This window comes from Anguilla anguilla, chromosome 1 (genome assembly GCF_013347855.1).
Source record: "Anguilla anguilla isolate fAngAng1 chromosome 1, fAngAng1.pri, whole genome shotgun sequence".
NCBI classification, from domain to species: Eukaryota; Metazoa; Chordata; class Actinopteri; order Anguilliformes; family Anguillidae; genus Anguilla; species Anguilla anguilla.
The window spans coordinates 15,274,603-15,292,860 of record NC_049201.1 but is presented as its reverse complement, the minus strand read 5'-3'; the positions used below and the strand labels follow the sequence as shown (position 1 = coordinate 15,292,860).

General features: G+C 47.2%; 1 protein-coding gene across 6 annotated transcripts in view; it reads right to left on the bottom strand.

Annotated features, from left to right (window-relative positions):
• Window positions 1-18,258, bottom strand: part of cdc42bpb (CDC42 binding protein kinase beta (DMPK-like)) — a 70,987-nt gene that overhangs the window by 46,444 nt on the left and 6,285 nt on the right. For all 6 annotated transcript variants that reach the window (XM_035414289.1, XM_035414338.1, XM_035414299.1 and 3 more), the window contains exon 2: window positions 1,486-1,577. In XM_035414289.1, the coding sequence (XP_035270180.1) occupies window positions 1,486-1,577 (92 nt within the window). The remainder of the gene's footprint in view (window positions 1-1,485; window positions 1,578-18,258) is intronic.

Below are 18,258 nucleotides of genomic sequence, written 5' to 3'. Positions count from 1 at the left end.
AACTGGAAAGAGCACATCCAGTCCTAAGAGTGTCAGTGTCATTTACACACGTGTGCTTGTGCACCCACAAACTTGAAGACTGAAATCAACACCTAGCGCTTATCTGGCATACCCATGCAGTGGGGCCACAGACAGCTCTGTGGTATTACCATGGTAATCCCTCAGGCCTGCACCCTGCTCCCCTCTGATTCTGTAAGCCCCAGTCAACAGCCAGCCAACCTGTGCCCTCTCTCAGCCAATCAGCTGTCAGCCACACAGCTCCAACAATGATCTGGTGCGCCCTCTCAAGAAGGCAGATGATGCTACAACAGAGCTGTCGCCGGAAGAATGAAAGGCACCTTACTACAGACCCCAGGCACCGGGCCGGTCGCTGAGAGGAGATAATGTAGTGGAAACCCTGAAGAACCCACTCTAGCACTGGTGAGACCAAGTCAATTCTGCCCTGCTGCTGTGGACTGCAAGTCAGTCGGCTATAGGCATAGACTGGACTCAAGCCCGCAAGGTCTAATCTGTAGGACCTGGTCTTTGCTCAAGGTGGGAGACTTTTATAGACAGGGCCACTCATCGAGAGCACCACTTTAAAAACAAGATGAAACACGAAACGCGGCTCAAGAAAAGTACTGCCAAGCACAATGTGTCTTTTTCCAGAGAGGCTACGAGGCAGAGGCTTGTACAAACACTTTCTGGGCCAACTCTGAAAGATTCAATTGCTTAACCTTTGCTGTGGACACTTCAGATGTGCCATGAGAGGACTTTTGCAATCCGTTATGTAGAAAAATATAACAACACCCTACCAACTGGGAGACCTGTCACTTGCATACAAATCACAGGAAGTGCAACAGGACTGAAACCAGGCCGAGAGAGGGAGGGAGAGTGACAGAGAGAGAGAGAGAAAGAGGGAGAGTGTTGGCACTCGGAAGAAGAAAAGGAGAGTTGTGGGTGAGGAATGGGGCACAATAATGAGAACTGACAATGTGGGATGACGAGAAAGCAAAGAAACGAGAGACTGAGGAAGAGATGGATGGAGGGATATCTTTTCATCCCACTCTAGAAAGCCAGGCTTGCGAGCTGAATTCCTTACACTTCGATAGACGTTCTGCAGGGGGAGGCAACACACTGTTCATTAACGCAGAGGTGAATGTGCACAAGGCGGCATTAAACCCAACACGCACACTAAGGCCGTCAGGTGTGCATTCCAGGAGAGACTGGTACACTGTGGAGGCTGACTGGGCGTGGCCATGTGAGGAGTGGGCGGGGCTCCGGGACTGACAGCGCTGCCTGTGCTCATTTCTGCCATGTGAAGCACCCAGGAGTACTGATGAGGCCCGAGGGACTGGTGCAATGCCCCCACTCAAGCGGGCCGCCTGTGGTTGTGTGTAAGGTGACAGGGGCTTGAACCTGACTTTTGGTATATAACGGTCAGGCTGTGAAGGACTGCTGACCCGGTCACGGGCCGCACAGTGCTGCTTCTCAAAGAGCTCTTACCTCTCCAAACGCTCCCCGCCCGATCACCTTGAGCATCTCAAAGTCGTCTCTGTGCAGGCGCATCTCCTTCACCGTGGTGGTGAACGGCTTCACTGTATGCAGGAGAGAGAGAGAGAGGGGGGGAGAGAGAGAGAGAATGTGAGGGGGGAGAGAGAGAGAGAGAAATGGCTTAACCTCTGTCCGCAGACAGGATGCAGTAGCATGAAACCAGAATATCTTGTTTCTCTGCAGTACCTCGCATATGCTGCGCAGATCTATTTTGGGTCAGATGACTTATTGGTGCAGAGAAAGGGAAAAAGCCAGGCGACACATCAAGGACGCGCCATGGTACAACAAAATCGCTTACAAGCAACATTTGAACTTTTGCCATCTCATCAAACCGAGGGTCCGCACTAGTTTATATAAGGCCGTGTCAGAAAGAAATGAGTTACATACAGGTGTTCAGGTCACACTCCCATAATTTTGCTCCCTTTATGAGACCCAAAATTAGACCTGTACACCACTATACAGTAAAATCTAGATGATAAGTTTCCCCCTCTGACAAAACAGGTTAAAAAAAGGGAGTCGCTCAGCTTGGTTCAGCTGAACTGTAAAAACACTGTGCCCTCATCCCCGTGTCCCAGACCCACATATCCTGTAAACCCCCCCGGCCCCCGGCCCCCCCCCCCCCCCAGCTCAGGTGAGAGGCCCGTGGGGGGCGCGGTGGGTGGGGGCTGGCAGACGCTCAGCAGGCAGCCTGTGCGTGAGCAGAGCCCTGTGCTTTACCATATGAGGGCATGCAGACTGCGCGGGGCCCTGCGCTACGCGGGGCGTTTATCACAGGGCAGGTTTACTTTAAACACCGGCCCCGCGCTCGCACGCAGGCACAGCGCGCCCGCCGCCCCGTCCCCGCCGAAAAGAGAAAAACAAAACGGAAGAGAGGCGCTTCCGAATAAACAGCTCGTCTCGGGTGCTGGCTACTAAAACACCTCGCCCGGGCCCCACGCAACGTCCGTGCGTCAGCCGACGGGCTCAGGCTCTTCCAACGGGCTGTGCCTGAACGCCCCGTGTTCAGCAGCACTATCTCTGAGCTTAATCCGGCCTGGGCCAGGAGCCAGGGGTGTGCACCGCAAACACTGCCTCCAAAATCCTGTACCGGCCCCACACATAAAGCAAGAGGCTTCATCAGCCACCCGTTCTGACTCGCCATAGATGCTTGTCTGAGTTCTCCCTGTGAACAGAGGGGCGGGCGGCGGGCGGGCGCTGGGCCCGGCTGGAGTGAGGCGTGAGGGGCCGCGCTGTAAAGCGAGGAAGAGCAGGGACTCGTCAGGCAGGGACCACACACGAATAACACAAACACCGCGCCGACCCCCTCGCGGGGGCCTCCGCCCACACCGCAGCTATCCCCGAGGAGCTAAGCCCCGCCCAGCGCAGCCACATCCCGCAATGCGCCGCCCTCGCGTCCGTCACTCAGCGCCGACCAATCGCACGGAAGCATGCAGAATGCAGGCAGTGCAGCTTGTGAGAGTCAGGTGGTGCCTCGCACCAGGAAACAAAAACTGCGTGGCACCAAGTTCTCTGGACAGTGGGCTTCAAAAGCTCCGGTAAGAGTAATACTGGCATATTACTGAGAGAATACGACTCCTTTAAAAATAACCCCAGTTTTTTGCCTGGAAAATTCAAGGTGTCATGGTTACAGATGTCCTGACAGGAGGCTTGGGAATGACTTAATCTGCGAAAGCACAGAGGGGGAGTGAACGCCCAGGCAGGCTAAAGGAAGAGCTTCCCCTTCAGATAAAAGTGTGTTCACGTTACACAGTTAAAGCCACAATCACAGCGCAGTCCCGTGGGAGCAAGAGGTGTTATCAGTAAGCCTCCGTATCAATGGGCCGAGATGCCGAGGGGTCAGGGGTCACCCTGTGGATTACGAACCTCTTGTTTCTACCTCAGATTGGGATGTAGCAGGGGGCCAGAGCTCCCAGAGGCGCCCGTGGTCACGGAGCGGGGGATGGGGAGGGAGGGAGGGAGGGAGGTGGGTGCAGGGCCACACATAGAGCAGCTCACCACCTGCCACAGCCACAACACACCAACAGTGCTCCTCTACACACTTAACGTCATCTGGATAGGTCGATAAAACCAAGCTGTGGGCAAATCAAACCACCGACTAACCACTTAACCAATGTCCCAGAGTTTAAAGCCGGGATTCAAAGTGAGGCTCAAGAAAATTTGTCTGAATTTGCTCTTTTAGCTCTAGCCCTGCCCATCAGCCTGACTTATGGTACCAGCTATTATGGTACGGGCTAAACATTTAGTACACTATCGCCTGCTGTAAGCTGTAGTGGCACGCTATGTCCCCAGGGAAGATTTTTTTTGTTACATAATCATAATTCATCCCTTCCAACATGCAATGTGATAGCGAAGAAAAATTCTTGTTGGATGACAGTGAAAATGTACACTTGAGCAGTTTGGAAGATGAATGCTGTGATTCCAGTTGATCAGAAAGTGTCTCAGAAAGAGATGCAGTTTCCCCCCCCCTCCCCTCCCCCTCCCCCTCCCCAGTTAGGGATGATTTAGAAAGCTGGGCAAGTCACTTTACATTAAGCAGGAAGAGACAAGCTTCCTCTCAGATTTCCATTTATGGAAACTAATACAAATTCAGACATTCCCTCTGACAGAAGTTCATAGATTTCTTACAATTTATATTTTGAAGATGAGCTGGTAGATCTAATTGCAACAAAAACAAGTTGGTATGCAGTACAGAAAACAAGCAATGATCAGACAGAGACTAACTGCAGTGAGATGAGTTTTGTTGGCTAGTTAAGCCTAATTATGAAAAAACAGCTCATTTTTTAGATGATGCATGTCTCCGAAGAGATATAAACTTTTGAAATAAAAGCAAATAATTTAACTTTATTTCTGTTGAACACTCAAGCAAATTATCAAGCAAAAATGGGTTCTCTTTTAAGTTTAATTTGTTCCTTCGGCAAGACATAAACTTTCAAAATATTACATTACAAAACTAGATGTTTTTTAACAACTTCCTCAAAATGAAATGTAGCCTAGTAAATGAATAATCTGTTAATGAAGCACAGTCCTCAAATACATTAAGATTCCTGGGGTGTGAACTTCATTTTCAATATCAAATATTGTTGAAAGGCATCCTGTGTTATCTAAACCCTGCTCTCCAGCTCACAACGTTTTTCTGGTTTATATTGCAATGAATATTTGGGGGAAATACGCCAGCCGTAGCTCTTCTTTTTGAGCTCTCCTAGCGATTTATTTTACGGCTAAAGAAAAAATAAAAACACCAAATAGGCTACACCAACAGAGCCCGGTGGATGTAAATAGGCTGGTGCAGACGAGAGAAAATGCCACAGCTACACTGGAGGGGATTTCAATTGTTTAAACGTCTCTGAAAACTTGTTAGTGCCGCCCTTTCAAATGCTCGCGCCCGGTCTCGTGAGCTCCCTGTTCCTTCGAGCCGCGAAAAAACACGACTGTTCTGGACCAGCTCCGTCCTTCTCGGAAAAACGCTGCGTGTCGCAACCGAGAGTCTCGAAATCCCTGAGCCGCTGGCCCAAAAGCGAAGACCTACATCTCGGACCGCGCGCCGCAGCGGAGCGTGCCCGCTGCTTTAACGAGCTGCGGCTTTTCCGCCGGCTTTACGTCCTCGCTGCAGGTTCAGCGAGAGCTTGGCAGCGGAGGAAGCCCAGCGAATTAGAGATGGGAAATGCGCTGGCAGAGGCCCAGGCGACATGAGACTGCGTTCTCTGATGAGCGCGGAGAGTCTGCCGGTGACATTAACAGGAACAACCTGTTAGGCACAAAAATAAACCAAAAACAAACAGAACGAACGAACAAACACAAAAGAAAATGCTTTGTACTGCAGCATGACAGCTACTATGCTTTTCCAGTGAATAGTCTGCAAATAAAATGAACATCTGATCTATGTAGGCCCACCCACTCAATGCTTCTTTCATCTGAGAAATTTATTAGATACAGCATTTAAAGGGCATTAATATTTCCACAGAATTAGGCCTACCTTTTCAAAAAGCGTGCTAAAACGTACTTTTAGCATGCAATTAAATATGCATTTTACTTGTATATTTCAGATGTTTTTTTTTATTTTTTTTTTTTTTAAACAAGTGCTGGGTGTGATTGGATCTCAACATCTGTAGTGTGCTTAACTTGTTATGCTTATCTTAAAGCTGCTATCTTGGCCAGGTCTCTCTTGCGAGATTCTCAATCTCGGAGAGACTCACCTGGTCACAGGAAAAAATAGCAATTTACAAAAATAATACCTACATTCTGTAAACGCAGATATTCCGAGATTCTCTTTTTTTTTTTTTTTTAAAGATTACAATGGGCGATGTCCCAGACTTGAACCATAAAATAATGACTCCTGTTTCTTTGAGCCAATTGTCTTTTGGTGTCTAACATTTCTGTTGATTATTGATAGACAACAACAGAACAATAATATTTACCCAGCTGTAGGTTGCATTGAGAGCTTGAAAGAGAAAGCGCTTTATTTGAATGAAAAGTTGAAAACGAGATGTCATGCTCTAGCTACCATGCTCAAAATGAGTAATTTAAAACACATATCACTCCTGGGGTTTTTAAAGATTATTAGTCTGTGTGGCAAAAATTAATGTTTACCAGAACGGAAAGACATTATTTGTATTTTATTTCATCCTGCTATTCCCATTGTTCAATTCTGCTTCTGTTACAAGTGTCATAATAAAGCTATGAACGGCATACATTTACTTAGTATTATTGTCAGTTGGCATATTATGGCAAAAATTATTTTTATCAGAACACAAGTGAATTACTGTAAAATGCCCTGTACACATTCCAAAGACACAGTATTCCATGGGCTAGCACGACCATTGTGCATGCTGTTAAATTATAGTCTAACGGCAATATATTTTTTCTGAACCCCATGTGTCCTAATCTACGGAGACACTTTTTTGTGGCAGGTATAACTTTAAAACTTCTAGCTGCAGCAAGGACCACAATGGAAATAAGTCTTGTGACTTTTTTGTGTTATCCTTGATGTTCTTTTAATTGTACATTTACAGTGGTGTTTGCAACCATGTAATTGTCCTTTTAAAGTGAATCGTCAAATAAATAAACTAAACTAAAAAAAAAAAAACTAAAATTCTATTTAAAAAATCTTTTGTTTATTGCAAAAGCATGTGCTATTACACAATCTCTTTTGTAATGTCTTTTTTGTTTATTTTTAAATTATCCAAGGGTATGAACTTCGGCACTTGACAGACATGACCGAAAACAAGTGTGAGACACAGCACCCTGCCCAAGACCATTTGCAGGGTGTTTTCCATCAGACTGCCAACTCCGCTCATATCCAAGTGAGATATGCCTTTTTAAAAACTCTCCAAAATAATCTGTTCAAACCAAATAAACTGCACTGGAATTACACATCATCACTGTCACTGTAGACGGATAACACGCTGAAACGCAGACTGAATCACTGCAGTGCGGGGGAATTGAGCCTGTGACCACACAGAGGGATTTGCACACAGAATCCCAGCCACATGGTCTCCCTTTTACACTACATTTTAACTGAACAAAGGCAGAGCTTCACTGATACTGTTCTGGCTGAGAAACGAAAAAGTACATTTTCTATTAAAAAGGACAGCCTTCACCTTTGGTGAGTGTCCTGAACCATATGGCTTACATCGACTTCAATAAAGTCAACGCCATTTCAGAATCGCAATAACACCAAGAAGCGGACTGCTGCTGTTGCTGGCATTTCAAAAATGTTCCAAGTCCTGCTAGAATCAGAGCAGGGGTTTCGAGAGGAAGTGGAATTCAAAACATTTTGAGCAGAGTTCCCCTGTTGCCTTACACTGCAAAATAAAGCGTGATGTAGAGTAGTGCTCAGGGAACTGGCCCTGTAGCCGAAAATATGATCTTCAAAACCTGTTTGCTGTTGTAGCACCGAGTAAGCTACTTGACCTGAATTGTGTCAGTAAATATCCAGCACTAAAAAAATGGATATGCAATATTTATGCGATTTTCACTGGATGAGAGCATGTGCTAAGTAAATGAAAATGAATAATGAATGCATCTCCTTTACATATGCAATTTTCATTACCCAATAACACAAGCAAATCTAGACTGGGCTTCTGCAATGAACTCCTCTCCCTGGGCCTGACAGTCATTCCACAGGATAAACAACACCTGTTGTCTAAAATGCAGCTACTAGACTGAGGATAAAAAAGAAGCCATGTTACCCTCCTTCAAATGCTGTTATAATGGTTTTCTATGTGTTTTTGGATTTAGAGCGAATTTCTTGATTAGTTCTTAAAAATAACAAAAACAGTGTAACCTTATTCTGTGTGAACCTGGGCACAGAGCAGGCAGGCACGCTCAAACAAAGCCAAATCATTAGCACTACAAAGGTAACCCAAAAAAGGGAGTCAAGCCAATTTTGTTTTTGTATTACATCATCTTCAAACAGGAACTTGCCACCCCAAAGTGAGACCCGCCTGTTATGACTATTTTACATTACATTCAAACACTGGCCAATGTTTTATAAACGTTACTGCCTGAACAACCAATCAGACCCGGATATCCACCAACTCAAGCATACCGACTTTTTCTAACAGCACTACTGTTATCAAATATTGTTTACACAATAAGCACTGAAGAGAGACACAAAATGACTAGCACAGCATTTGAATAACACTCCAGCGCCTCTTGTGAATTAAGTTCAGATAAACAAGCCACTACACACCTGAGCACTAGCCTACATCATGTCCACAGTCTGCGCATGCCTGATGCCATAACAAAAGGTTCCCATGAAACACATTCATTTTTAAGGCTCTTTTGCCCTAGTATTTCTTCTATCAACCAGCCATTTGTTATATTTATGCTTGTACCATCACTACGACACCCATATGGAAGCACGAGCGATCTTACATACTCTCTATACAAGCAACACAGCAATCTTACAGGCAATCCAGCACAGCAGTCTAGGCCACAGTAGTGGGAAACCCCTTTACCAATCGAGCCACTCAGAAACCAATTTGCTTTTAGGCTTTTTGTCTCAAGAGGTTTCAGTGTCAACGTGTTATGTTTAGCTAAGCGGTCTAAACATTTCATTCGGTTCTTGTTTTCTGTCACATTTTAACAATTACATTTTGCGCAAAACCTAATCCCACAAAAGCACAAGAGGGCTGTAAGGAGCCACGACTGAGAGAAGTGCCAGAGTATCCCCAATTCAGCATGAATCAGAGCAAAAAAGGGGATTGTGCCCTTTTCCCTCCTGTGAAAACTCATTGGCTTTTAATAACGTATTTCATTTTCACACTGATCGCCGTGGTCTGTGTGAAAGACCTGGACATCCAGTCATCAGCGTTTGATTCAGCCTTTCAACGCCGGCCAGAGGGATGACGCACGAATAGAGGGCCGTTGTTGTGCTATCGCTTAGGGTGGGAGCGTCAACAATGGAAGCCACTGGGGTAGCGCCGGCTAACGACCTGACTGATGCGTGGACAGACGCGCGTTTCATCAATCCAAGTGGCAGCCGAGACACAGCCGCGGCAGACACGCTATTTTTACCCTAATCATTTTCATACAATACGCTCGTCAGATGATCTTTTTGGGCTCGGGTTACGGTCCCAAAATAGCAGGAGCCATCATCGCATCTCTAATGGCTCCTCCTTTATTCTCCCTCTCTGTGCCCGCCTGCTCTTTGCCCAACACTACAGGGAACTCAGGACAACTGGTCTACCGGTGAGCCTGCACAGCTGAGGTCCTGCTAAACCAATCAGGGTAAAGCTTTATGCCAACAGGATAAGACTGTGCCCAATAGCACGGGAGCAAAGCTTCACTCCAAGTCTCAACTTACATGTAACTCTTTGCATTGTAAGTTGCTATAAGAGAGTCTGTTAAATTAATGTAATGTCATGTACTCCGATCCAACAACCAAATGCAAACGTATCACAGATGACACAAAGCTCCCTCCTCTCTGAGCCCATGCAATATTAAATTAAAATCAAACCGCATTAATGCCCCCTGATTCAGGCGATAAAAATACGCGCGGCCCTGAAAGCGGCCGTGTCTCTGCTCCCCGAAGCGAACCCCCCGTGACAGACGGCCGCGGCGCCCAAGGTGACCAGGGGAGAATGGGGCTCGTTGTTCCCCGGCCGCGACCATAAATATGACGCTTCCTGTTAAAAAACAAACGGCTCAAACCAAACCTCATTCATAACTGCGAGCGGATGAATCATAACTACTACTGAAGACATGAGAGGGGCCCCTTGTTGTCTTGTGTGTGCAGGGGGTTAAGGCCCGCGCTCCCAGTTATACTACGCCAACACTGCCTCCACTGTTCTGCCCTTTCATTGGGTCAATGGTTCAGAATTCTGGAGAGGAAGAGGGCATTATGAGCTGCATTGAATCGGAACAATATTTAGCAGTCAAAGATATGAGCCCTTCTCAGGCCAGTCTGGGCTATCAGTTCAAAGTGCGAGAAGTAGAAAGGACAATATAAAGCACCCGCCCCGTCTGTAATGGATCCCGCCGGCTACAGGCCACAGCTGGACAAGCACAGAGCTCACAGCTAAACGCCGCTGCTTAGCCGCTGCTACTGCTTTCTGCAGTGGAACCAAACTTTCATTACAGAGCGATTCACACTTCGTACAGACCATTCATTATGGCACGGGAGAGCTTGACCGCTCCAGTGCTATCTGATCCACATCCAATCATCAGTAGGAGCTTTTCCAAAGCTTTATTACCAGTGAAGACCAGGAATGATGAATGACAGTTTGAAGCTACAGCAGACATTTACCAGGCTCTCCTTTTCCAGTTACACTCAGGAGCTTCTAAGATTAGGCTAACATTAAGAAGGGCCAAAACACAACTGCTCTTATGTGTTCTGGTATCTCTAGGTCTTTAGCTGGCTTCACAATACCAATAATATTCAGAGCTCAGAGCTCATTACCTATGATCTAATCAGATAAAAACAATTATTTAACAACACTTAGTTTAGTGGTCTTCCAGCTTCTAATGTGGCAGTTCTTTGACATAACCATCTCGCTAAACTTTGGCGCAACTCCTGTTGTTTTTAAATGTGCTATACAAATAAAAGCGACTTGACTTAAACTTTTTACAGAAGATAAAGGTCCTACTTTGAGGGTAATAAGCATGTTTTTACTGTTGGACTGGCTCTTCCTTAGTGTCACTTAGCTGAGGCGTTTCAGGTAGGCTTGAGCAACACACCTCTGATTACCGAGGCAACCACTCACTTAGTTACAGGGTAGGTGTTCACGCACGTTTTCCCCCCTGTAGTCTGCGTTTTCACAAGTATAAGCTTGTCACATGAAAAAATGCTAAATGTCACATTCATGCAAATGCAGGCCGCATGCTTCAAAGAGGCAAAGAGAGGGAAAGATTAATAATACAACTGCTTAAATATTTTTGTTTTTAAACAGTCAGGTATTCCAAAACAAGTACCTGGAGGTTACAGAAACAGAGGCACCATTAGAATTCCCTGAACATCCAGCTGATTGGCTGGGAATGGAGATTCCTGCTGAGCATGCAGTGGAATGCTGGGGCATGAGGGGGGGAGGAGGAGGTGAGCACAGACAGGGAAACTGAGCTCCACTCATTTGAGAGCAGAAATGCAGCCATAACTTCATGAGTACAGACCTTTACATGACAAACCACTATGGACAACATACCACATGCTGTAGGCATAATTCAGAGTACAACCAAGCATGCTTTAAAAATGAGGTAAAACTGACTTCTCAGCTCACAAATGTCAATAGATAAAAATGATATATTCATTTCTTCCTTTCCAGCAGGAAGCAGACTTATAAAAGACATTATGCCAGCCAGCTGGGTCTGCACTAAAGCACCAACAAGCTAACTAATGAATATCATTAGCTAATTCATTAGCTACAATTCAGCAGTGTTATAGCTAGGCTATTTAGCAGAAACCGAAGATGCCCTTAAGCTAACATGTAAACAAAATATTTTGAGAATGAACAGCTAACGTAATCAGATTATGCTAACAGAGAATGATGCACGGTTTGGCCAGCTATTGTGGTCAGTGAACAATGTCATCACTAAAACATTTGTGAAAGCAAATCCACCTAAAAAAATAGTTCACATCAGAGAGTCATATTTGCTTTTCCACCCTATTAGTTGACTAAACTCAAAGATGAAGCAGGCTTCATACATCTAAAACATATATCCGGTACGGTAAACCTGAATCGAAGGCTGGCCATTTTTCCTGACTGATTAGGCCTAATTCCCATACAAGCTGATAAACATTCATAGGTTATGAGTATGTAAAGTTTATTGAAACTGTTACAGGTTACAGTGAGTTTTTACATTGCATGAAGGTCTGTAACCCCCTATGGATCCCGCAACCAACTTCATCAAATTGGTTTAAATCCACAGGACTCTAAGCTAACATTCTTTCCAAGGAGCACATGTGCTTCCAAATGGAATATTTTAGGCACAAACTAATGCATCCCAATTAGTAGATGTGCTCATAAATTATTGTTCCATTTAGTACAGGACCATTGTAGAGCCAGGTCTAATCGTGTATATGGTATTGTGAGCGAGTCTAGTGGTTATAGAACTGGGTGTGTAACCAGAATATTGGCCAATGCCCATATTCTAAGTTGGGCAATGCCATGGGTGCCCTTCAGCAAGGTGTTTAACATGAATTACGTCTTCAGCATCTAGGTTATCCAGCTGCAACAGAAAGTAAACTACACCTATTGACTGCCCACTTTGTCAACATTGATGATGAATAAGCTATTCAATTAGATACACCTCAGACTTTAAACCCATCTAGATTACCTCAATGGCTGACAGTAACTGTCAGGCAAACTGAATTTATTATTGTTTGGGTGGTAAGAGAGTCAGAGGAAAGTGGGTTGAATACATGGTAGTTTAAGGAACAAATATCAGTAAAGAGGCTCCAATACCTTTATACTCAGTAAGACTAATGGCTTTTTACAATAAAATAGCCTAAATCACTGATTAACTATTTAAACTATTACAATTTCTGTATAAAGGCAAAACAGCAACAACATCAAAAAGGACATATCAAACTTCCAACAGCTACTCCCAGAATGGCAGTTATTTTATTTTGCATGTGTGTGGCCACAAGGCTGAATTAAAATACCCAGTAACCAGAGCAGATGGAGGTGGCAGCAGCTGCTGCTGGCTCGAGGCTTCCTTGGGTGGAGGCTCTGCATGGTCCTAGAGCCTGTCCCGTTTTGATGACAAATAGTTTTGAGGGAAAAAAGCTAAATCGTTACTGAAACGTTACACTGCCCAATCACGATAGTTTCTGCCTTCCAGAAAGATGAGGCTCTATAATATCTTGCCTGGCGCCCACCCATGGTGGGAGAACAGTAGGGGAAATTATTCTAGGGTCTGTGCATAACATGCAGAGGAGTAGATGCAGAATTGAAGAATCTTACAGCCATTGCCTGGTGGGGGTGGGGGTGGGGGGGGGGGGAAACTGCAGTTATGCGGGCCAGTGGAGTCCAGAGTGTTTTAAAACAACACCTGTGCTTAAAAAGTTCCAATCCATTGACATTCCCTAGGAAATATTAACTATGATCTCCATTTCTCATCGTAAGTCTAGTTTATCAAGGATAGCGCTAGGCTTCAAAGCATCACGCTGCCATGCGTGTTTTGGCTGCAGTTGAGATAAACCCTGCCGATACAGCAATATTATCTTCTGAACCAGGGTTGAGTGTTACACTGTTCCTTTTGGGGTTGTTTTTGTTCCACACCTAAAATGCATGACTTCAGCAGCACAGGTGGGAACTTTGAGACCTTTCCGTTGAAAAGACTTGGATACACTTCTGAAACTTTTACTCGTTTCAGCATTCAGCATTAGCCAATTTTCTGCAGAGGAAACCTTGACCTTCAGAACAGTCATGATAGGTGAGCCGTTTGATAGATGATGGGGCAGTAAGGGAGGGGGGGTGGAATCCATCAATACATTCACCAAATGGAAAGGGTCATAAACATGTGGTGTAAAGAAGACCTCACTGCACTCATTCCTAGAGTATAAAGGACTCGGTAAGCTGCAGCCAGGCCTTCTTTTTGCACACAGGCTTTTGCTTTGATTTGTTTTTGTTACCTTAAAGTATGATTTTACTCCTGATCATTCAATGCCAGCACACAACTCCTCAGTCCCTGGCTTTCAGACATGCAGGTCGAGTTTAAACGCCAGTTATTAAACAGGAAGGGTGGGCTGATGGTGCATGTCACAGTTCCAGACTATTTTTCATACAATCTTACCATTTCTGTGAAACAGTCAGCAACGTCAAGGAAATCACACAACGACCACATCACTATCTTGTGTACTGTATGTATTCATGATTCACATTTATCCACATTAGGCAGAACAACACTTTTAGCATTGTAACTTTCACTAATACGCACAAATTTATATATATATATATATATGTATATATATATATATATTAGTCCTGTAGTTGTTTTTGAGAGGAACATGATCTGCCGTAGTTATATAGACGCGCGGTCCCCACAAATGTAGCTATATCCCACGGGAGAAAGGACACTCCTTGTCGCTGAATTCCAGTCATTGCTGACAAATCCAGCTGTAAAGGTCTTTGATTTTAGCCCAGCTAAAGTTACCGCAGGCCTCCCATCCGACCACAGCCTCCTAGCATGCCTGTTCTCACCAGTGAGAAATAGTCCCGTGGTCACGGAGAGAACAACTGCACCTTACGACGACCACACCCTGGGACTGGGACATGGCTGCGGGGGGGCATGGCTGCGAGGGCCACCACGGTGGCTTTCAAAAACAAAAATGCAGCAGATGCGCACCAACTGCAGCGCAAACGGCAAAGGCACGACACAAGCAAAGATGAGCGTTTATCTTCCCAGGCTGCCTGCAGCGATTGACAGGGGCTCTGAATCTGAAGTGCTGTTCAATGCAGCCAAGGCCCTGATGTAACTGGGAGCTATTACACCGATGGGTAAATGACACTTCCTATCTTTGATCCCTTTATCTGGGGGGGGGGGGGGAAGCAAGGAGCCGAAACAAGACTCTTCTGTTTTACCCCGTCACAACCGAAAAACCCTTTTTAAAGCGCTCCAAACTCGTCGATACGTGAACCCTGACCTCCGCGAGTCGGCGGCGGCCGTCAGCGCCCGTCGGCGAGAGGCCGGGCTCGCGTCCACGCGGCGAACGACGCGCAGTCGTAAATAACCGGCTCCTTTCCCCGCTCGGTGGCGTCTGGATGACACAAATGGCTTATTAAACATTGATGGAGACGTGAGTTTGCGCGGAGGGTGCGGGGAACGGGGCTCGCCGCACACTTAAGCAGAAGGGACGGCTGGCTGGCTGGAGTTTTAAAAGCGGCCGCGGCCCAATCCTCTCGCCCGGGGTTAATCTATTATCCCGCACCAGCTGCCATATGCATCCCCCAGCCCCCACCCAGCCAGTCATTTAGCAGCTTCCTGCTGGGCTCGCAGCGCACCGGTAACCCCCACCCCCCTCTGCACCGAGCTCCATTTGTGCTTCCCCTGTCGGGCGCTCCTCCTCTCCACAGCCCGCCCATCAGGTTTCGCGCAACCCGTCACATGGGCTAAAGCCGGGTGGCCCTGATTGGACAGGCACTCGGCTCCAAGGAAGTGGCTGGCTGCAGGAGGATGTGAGCGTTCACATTTCAGATATGCGACGAGACAGCGAGGCTCCCGAGCGCCAAAAGGGATCAGAATTTCAGGAAACTGGCATCAAAACAAGGGTAATTCCGCACAATTCCCAAGAGGCACCGTCTCAGACAGTCAATTCCATGTGAGGAATGTTAGAAAAAAATTAAGACCAAAAAAACAAAAAAAAAAAACAATTTTAAGCAAAGTTTCTATTTTTTTCCCTACTACCAAATGACAGTATCAAGAGTTACTGCAGCGCTCTCCACTAACATTTTTTTCCAAGGAGCACATGTGCTCGTAAGTCGAAAAAATTTAGGAGCACAGCATATTCCACTTAGCAGATGCGCTCTATAAATTATTTTTTCATTTAGCACACATCAATGCTAAAGAGAAAATGGTCCTGAAAGGTCCTAAAATGGGAGCAGAGCCCTGTACTGGGCCTTGTTGATTAAGGTGAAACCGCAGGTAATCCGTTTCTGAGACGGAGGCTCCGGGAGGCGTGCTAACAAAGACAATGTAAACCAGGCATTGCTCCAGCAGGTACAGCCACCTCAGCCCATAATCCCCTCAGAGACTGCGGCACAGTGGCAGAGGCGTGGGCACTGTGGGCGTTCTACCCACGTTACTGCCTGTAAACCTTCATTAAGCCACTTCCTCCTCCTCCTCCTCCTCTCGAGTGGCAGGACACAGACAGCCAAGTGGATGGGAGCCCGGTGACTGCAGGTTAGAGGAAACGCCAGCGCGGTGAGAAGCACAATCCGGCCGCATTCAGAAAGGTCACCACGGTTTCACTTCCCGGCATTTTACAATGGCCGCGTCATGGCAACCGCGCTACACCGTTACCGCTGACCCCCCCCAGCACTCGCGGCCGCACAGGAGCACGCCGCTGGCCGGGCCCGAGCGACTCTGAAAGCCAGTTAACGGCAGGCGGGTCTTTAGCCGGCGGTCAGCGCGCGCGAGCCTTTCTTTGTTTCTCCTTTGTGAGAGCGGCGGGACCCACAGAGCCGCCCCCAAACATCAGCACTTCCCTTTCTGTGGTCTGGCCTGGTGCACAGAGCCAGAAGCGAGAGTTCATAATCAAAAGCACGGGGGAAACCTCTGCGGCGACCGCAGCGCTTTCGAACCCCGGTCGCACCGCTCGGTTTCCCTGACGCAGAGTGAAAGTGGGGGTGAGGGCACGCCGCTGTTTATCTCCCTCACACAAGGTCTCCGCCTCACACGAGCTGGCCATATTTGAGGATGACTCAGTACAGGTCAGCAGCATTCCTCTTTCTGAAAACAGGCTGAGGGAATGGAACAAAATGTAAATATCCTGTAGAGTAAACCAGTGCTGAAAACAGTGATTAATATGGCTGGTAAATCTAGTTAAAGTCAGCAGAAACCGAATCCTTTGATGCTTCCTTTCAACATCAGCTATGGAAATTCACCACGACAAGTGTAATAATCTAGAGGAAAGCGCTCTGTAAATACACACTACAGTCGTGTAAACAGAGCCATTCCAAACGGGCGTTTTTCTCAGGGCGTGACGAGCAGTCGCGGCGACCGGAGCGTTATCTCCCCCTTCATCTCGATCCAGAGGCTGGGAGCTGGGCCGGTAGCGGAGGGGTACACCTAAATTGCGTACGTCATCAACAAAGCAACTGCAATAAGCGCCAATTACATCAAGTGCTGTTTACACTGCGCCGAGTCAGCAATTTTCGAGACCGGCGTGGGACGACCGCAAAATTAAGACGTGCGGCATGACAAAGGCAGACATTCATCATCTCATTCTGGATGCGCATGGCCTGAAACAAACACTGAGCAGCCATGGGTTTCTCCCCCCTCCTCCTCCGGACCACAAAAAATAAGGTCATGGCGGTTTCTTTAGGAGGCGCATGCAGTGCAGTGCATTATCTGGGATTCATTATGCGTCCGTCTGTCAGGCATGGCTTTGGCCTGGGCAGCTCTGTGGTGACTGGTCCCTTCCTGTGAGCGCGTCTAAAATGCAGCTGCCACTTCCTGCTCTCACTGGAACACAGGAAGAGAACCTGTGACCAAGCAGGGAGCTGCAGACAGGAGGGGAGGGCGGGGCTCCCAAAGGAGTCAAATGAGGCACAGGGTGCACAAGGGATTTCGCTCAACGGAATCTGCAGGCTAGCCCTCGTGCTATCAAAGTCACTCTGTCTTTGCGGGAGTTGCTGCAGACCTGGGTCAAATACGTATTTGTTTTCAAATACTGTCCTATGTTTTACTGATCTTGTCTGGTGTATTTGAACCAATGAAATACTCTCAAAAAGTGCAAACCCCACCTTTTGGTCATATTGGCAGGCTCAATTACACCAGACAAGACCAACAGAGCACAGAAAAGTATTTGAATCCAAAACAAATACGTATTTGACCCAGGTCTGGTGATAAGGAATAGTAAAACAAGCTTTTTGTGCAGTCCAACAGAAACTGGGCTGTGATGGAAATCTGAGTGAGGCCATTTCATTTTTTTCTCTCCCTTCCCTCGATTTTAAGGCTTCTTAAAAGACTTTAAAAGGCCCGTTGCGTTTCACTGAATCTTCTACTTTCATCCTTTCCGTCTCCAACAGAGGTTAACGATGATCGACTGCAGCCCCCTTCGTTTTTACTTCTGAGGAGTGCGCCACTGAAAGAGACACTCGAGCGATTAAAGGAAGCCGGATGCGAATGATGAAGGAACAAAGTATCTGCGCCGGCGCGGCCGCGGCATCTGCGCGAGGCCAGACGCCAGCGCTGCCAGCGATTCCACGCACGCTCAGCGCCAGCTGCTTCCTGAGAGCGCGTGTGCGTCAGGGGAGAGGGGCTGCTGCGAAAGTCTCGACAGGGCGTGCCAAAAAAACGAGACCGCCACCGCCACGGCAACCGCACCGGCCCCCTCTCTCCGGCCACAGGCCGCCGCGCGCACGGGGGCCCGCTTGGACGCGCGACGCGCCGGACGAACAGCTGAGCAAAGGTCAGGCGGAGAAGGGAGAGCGGGCGACCCGACACCGCGCGGCTGCCGGTGACCTTGGGAGGGAACAGACGAGGCCTCGCCCGGGCACCCTGGCAACCGGGACACAAGCAGAAAGAAACAGCTCGGCCCACTCGGGCCCGCGGGCCTAATAA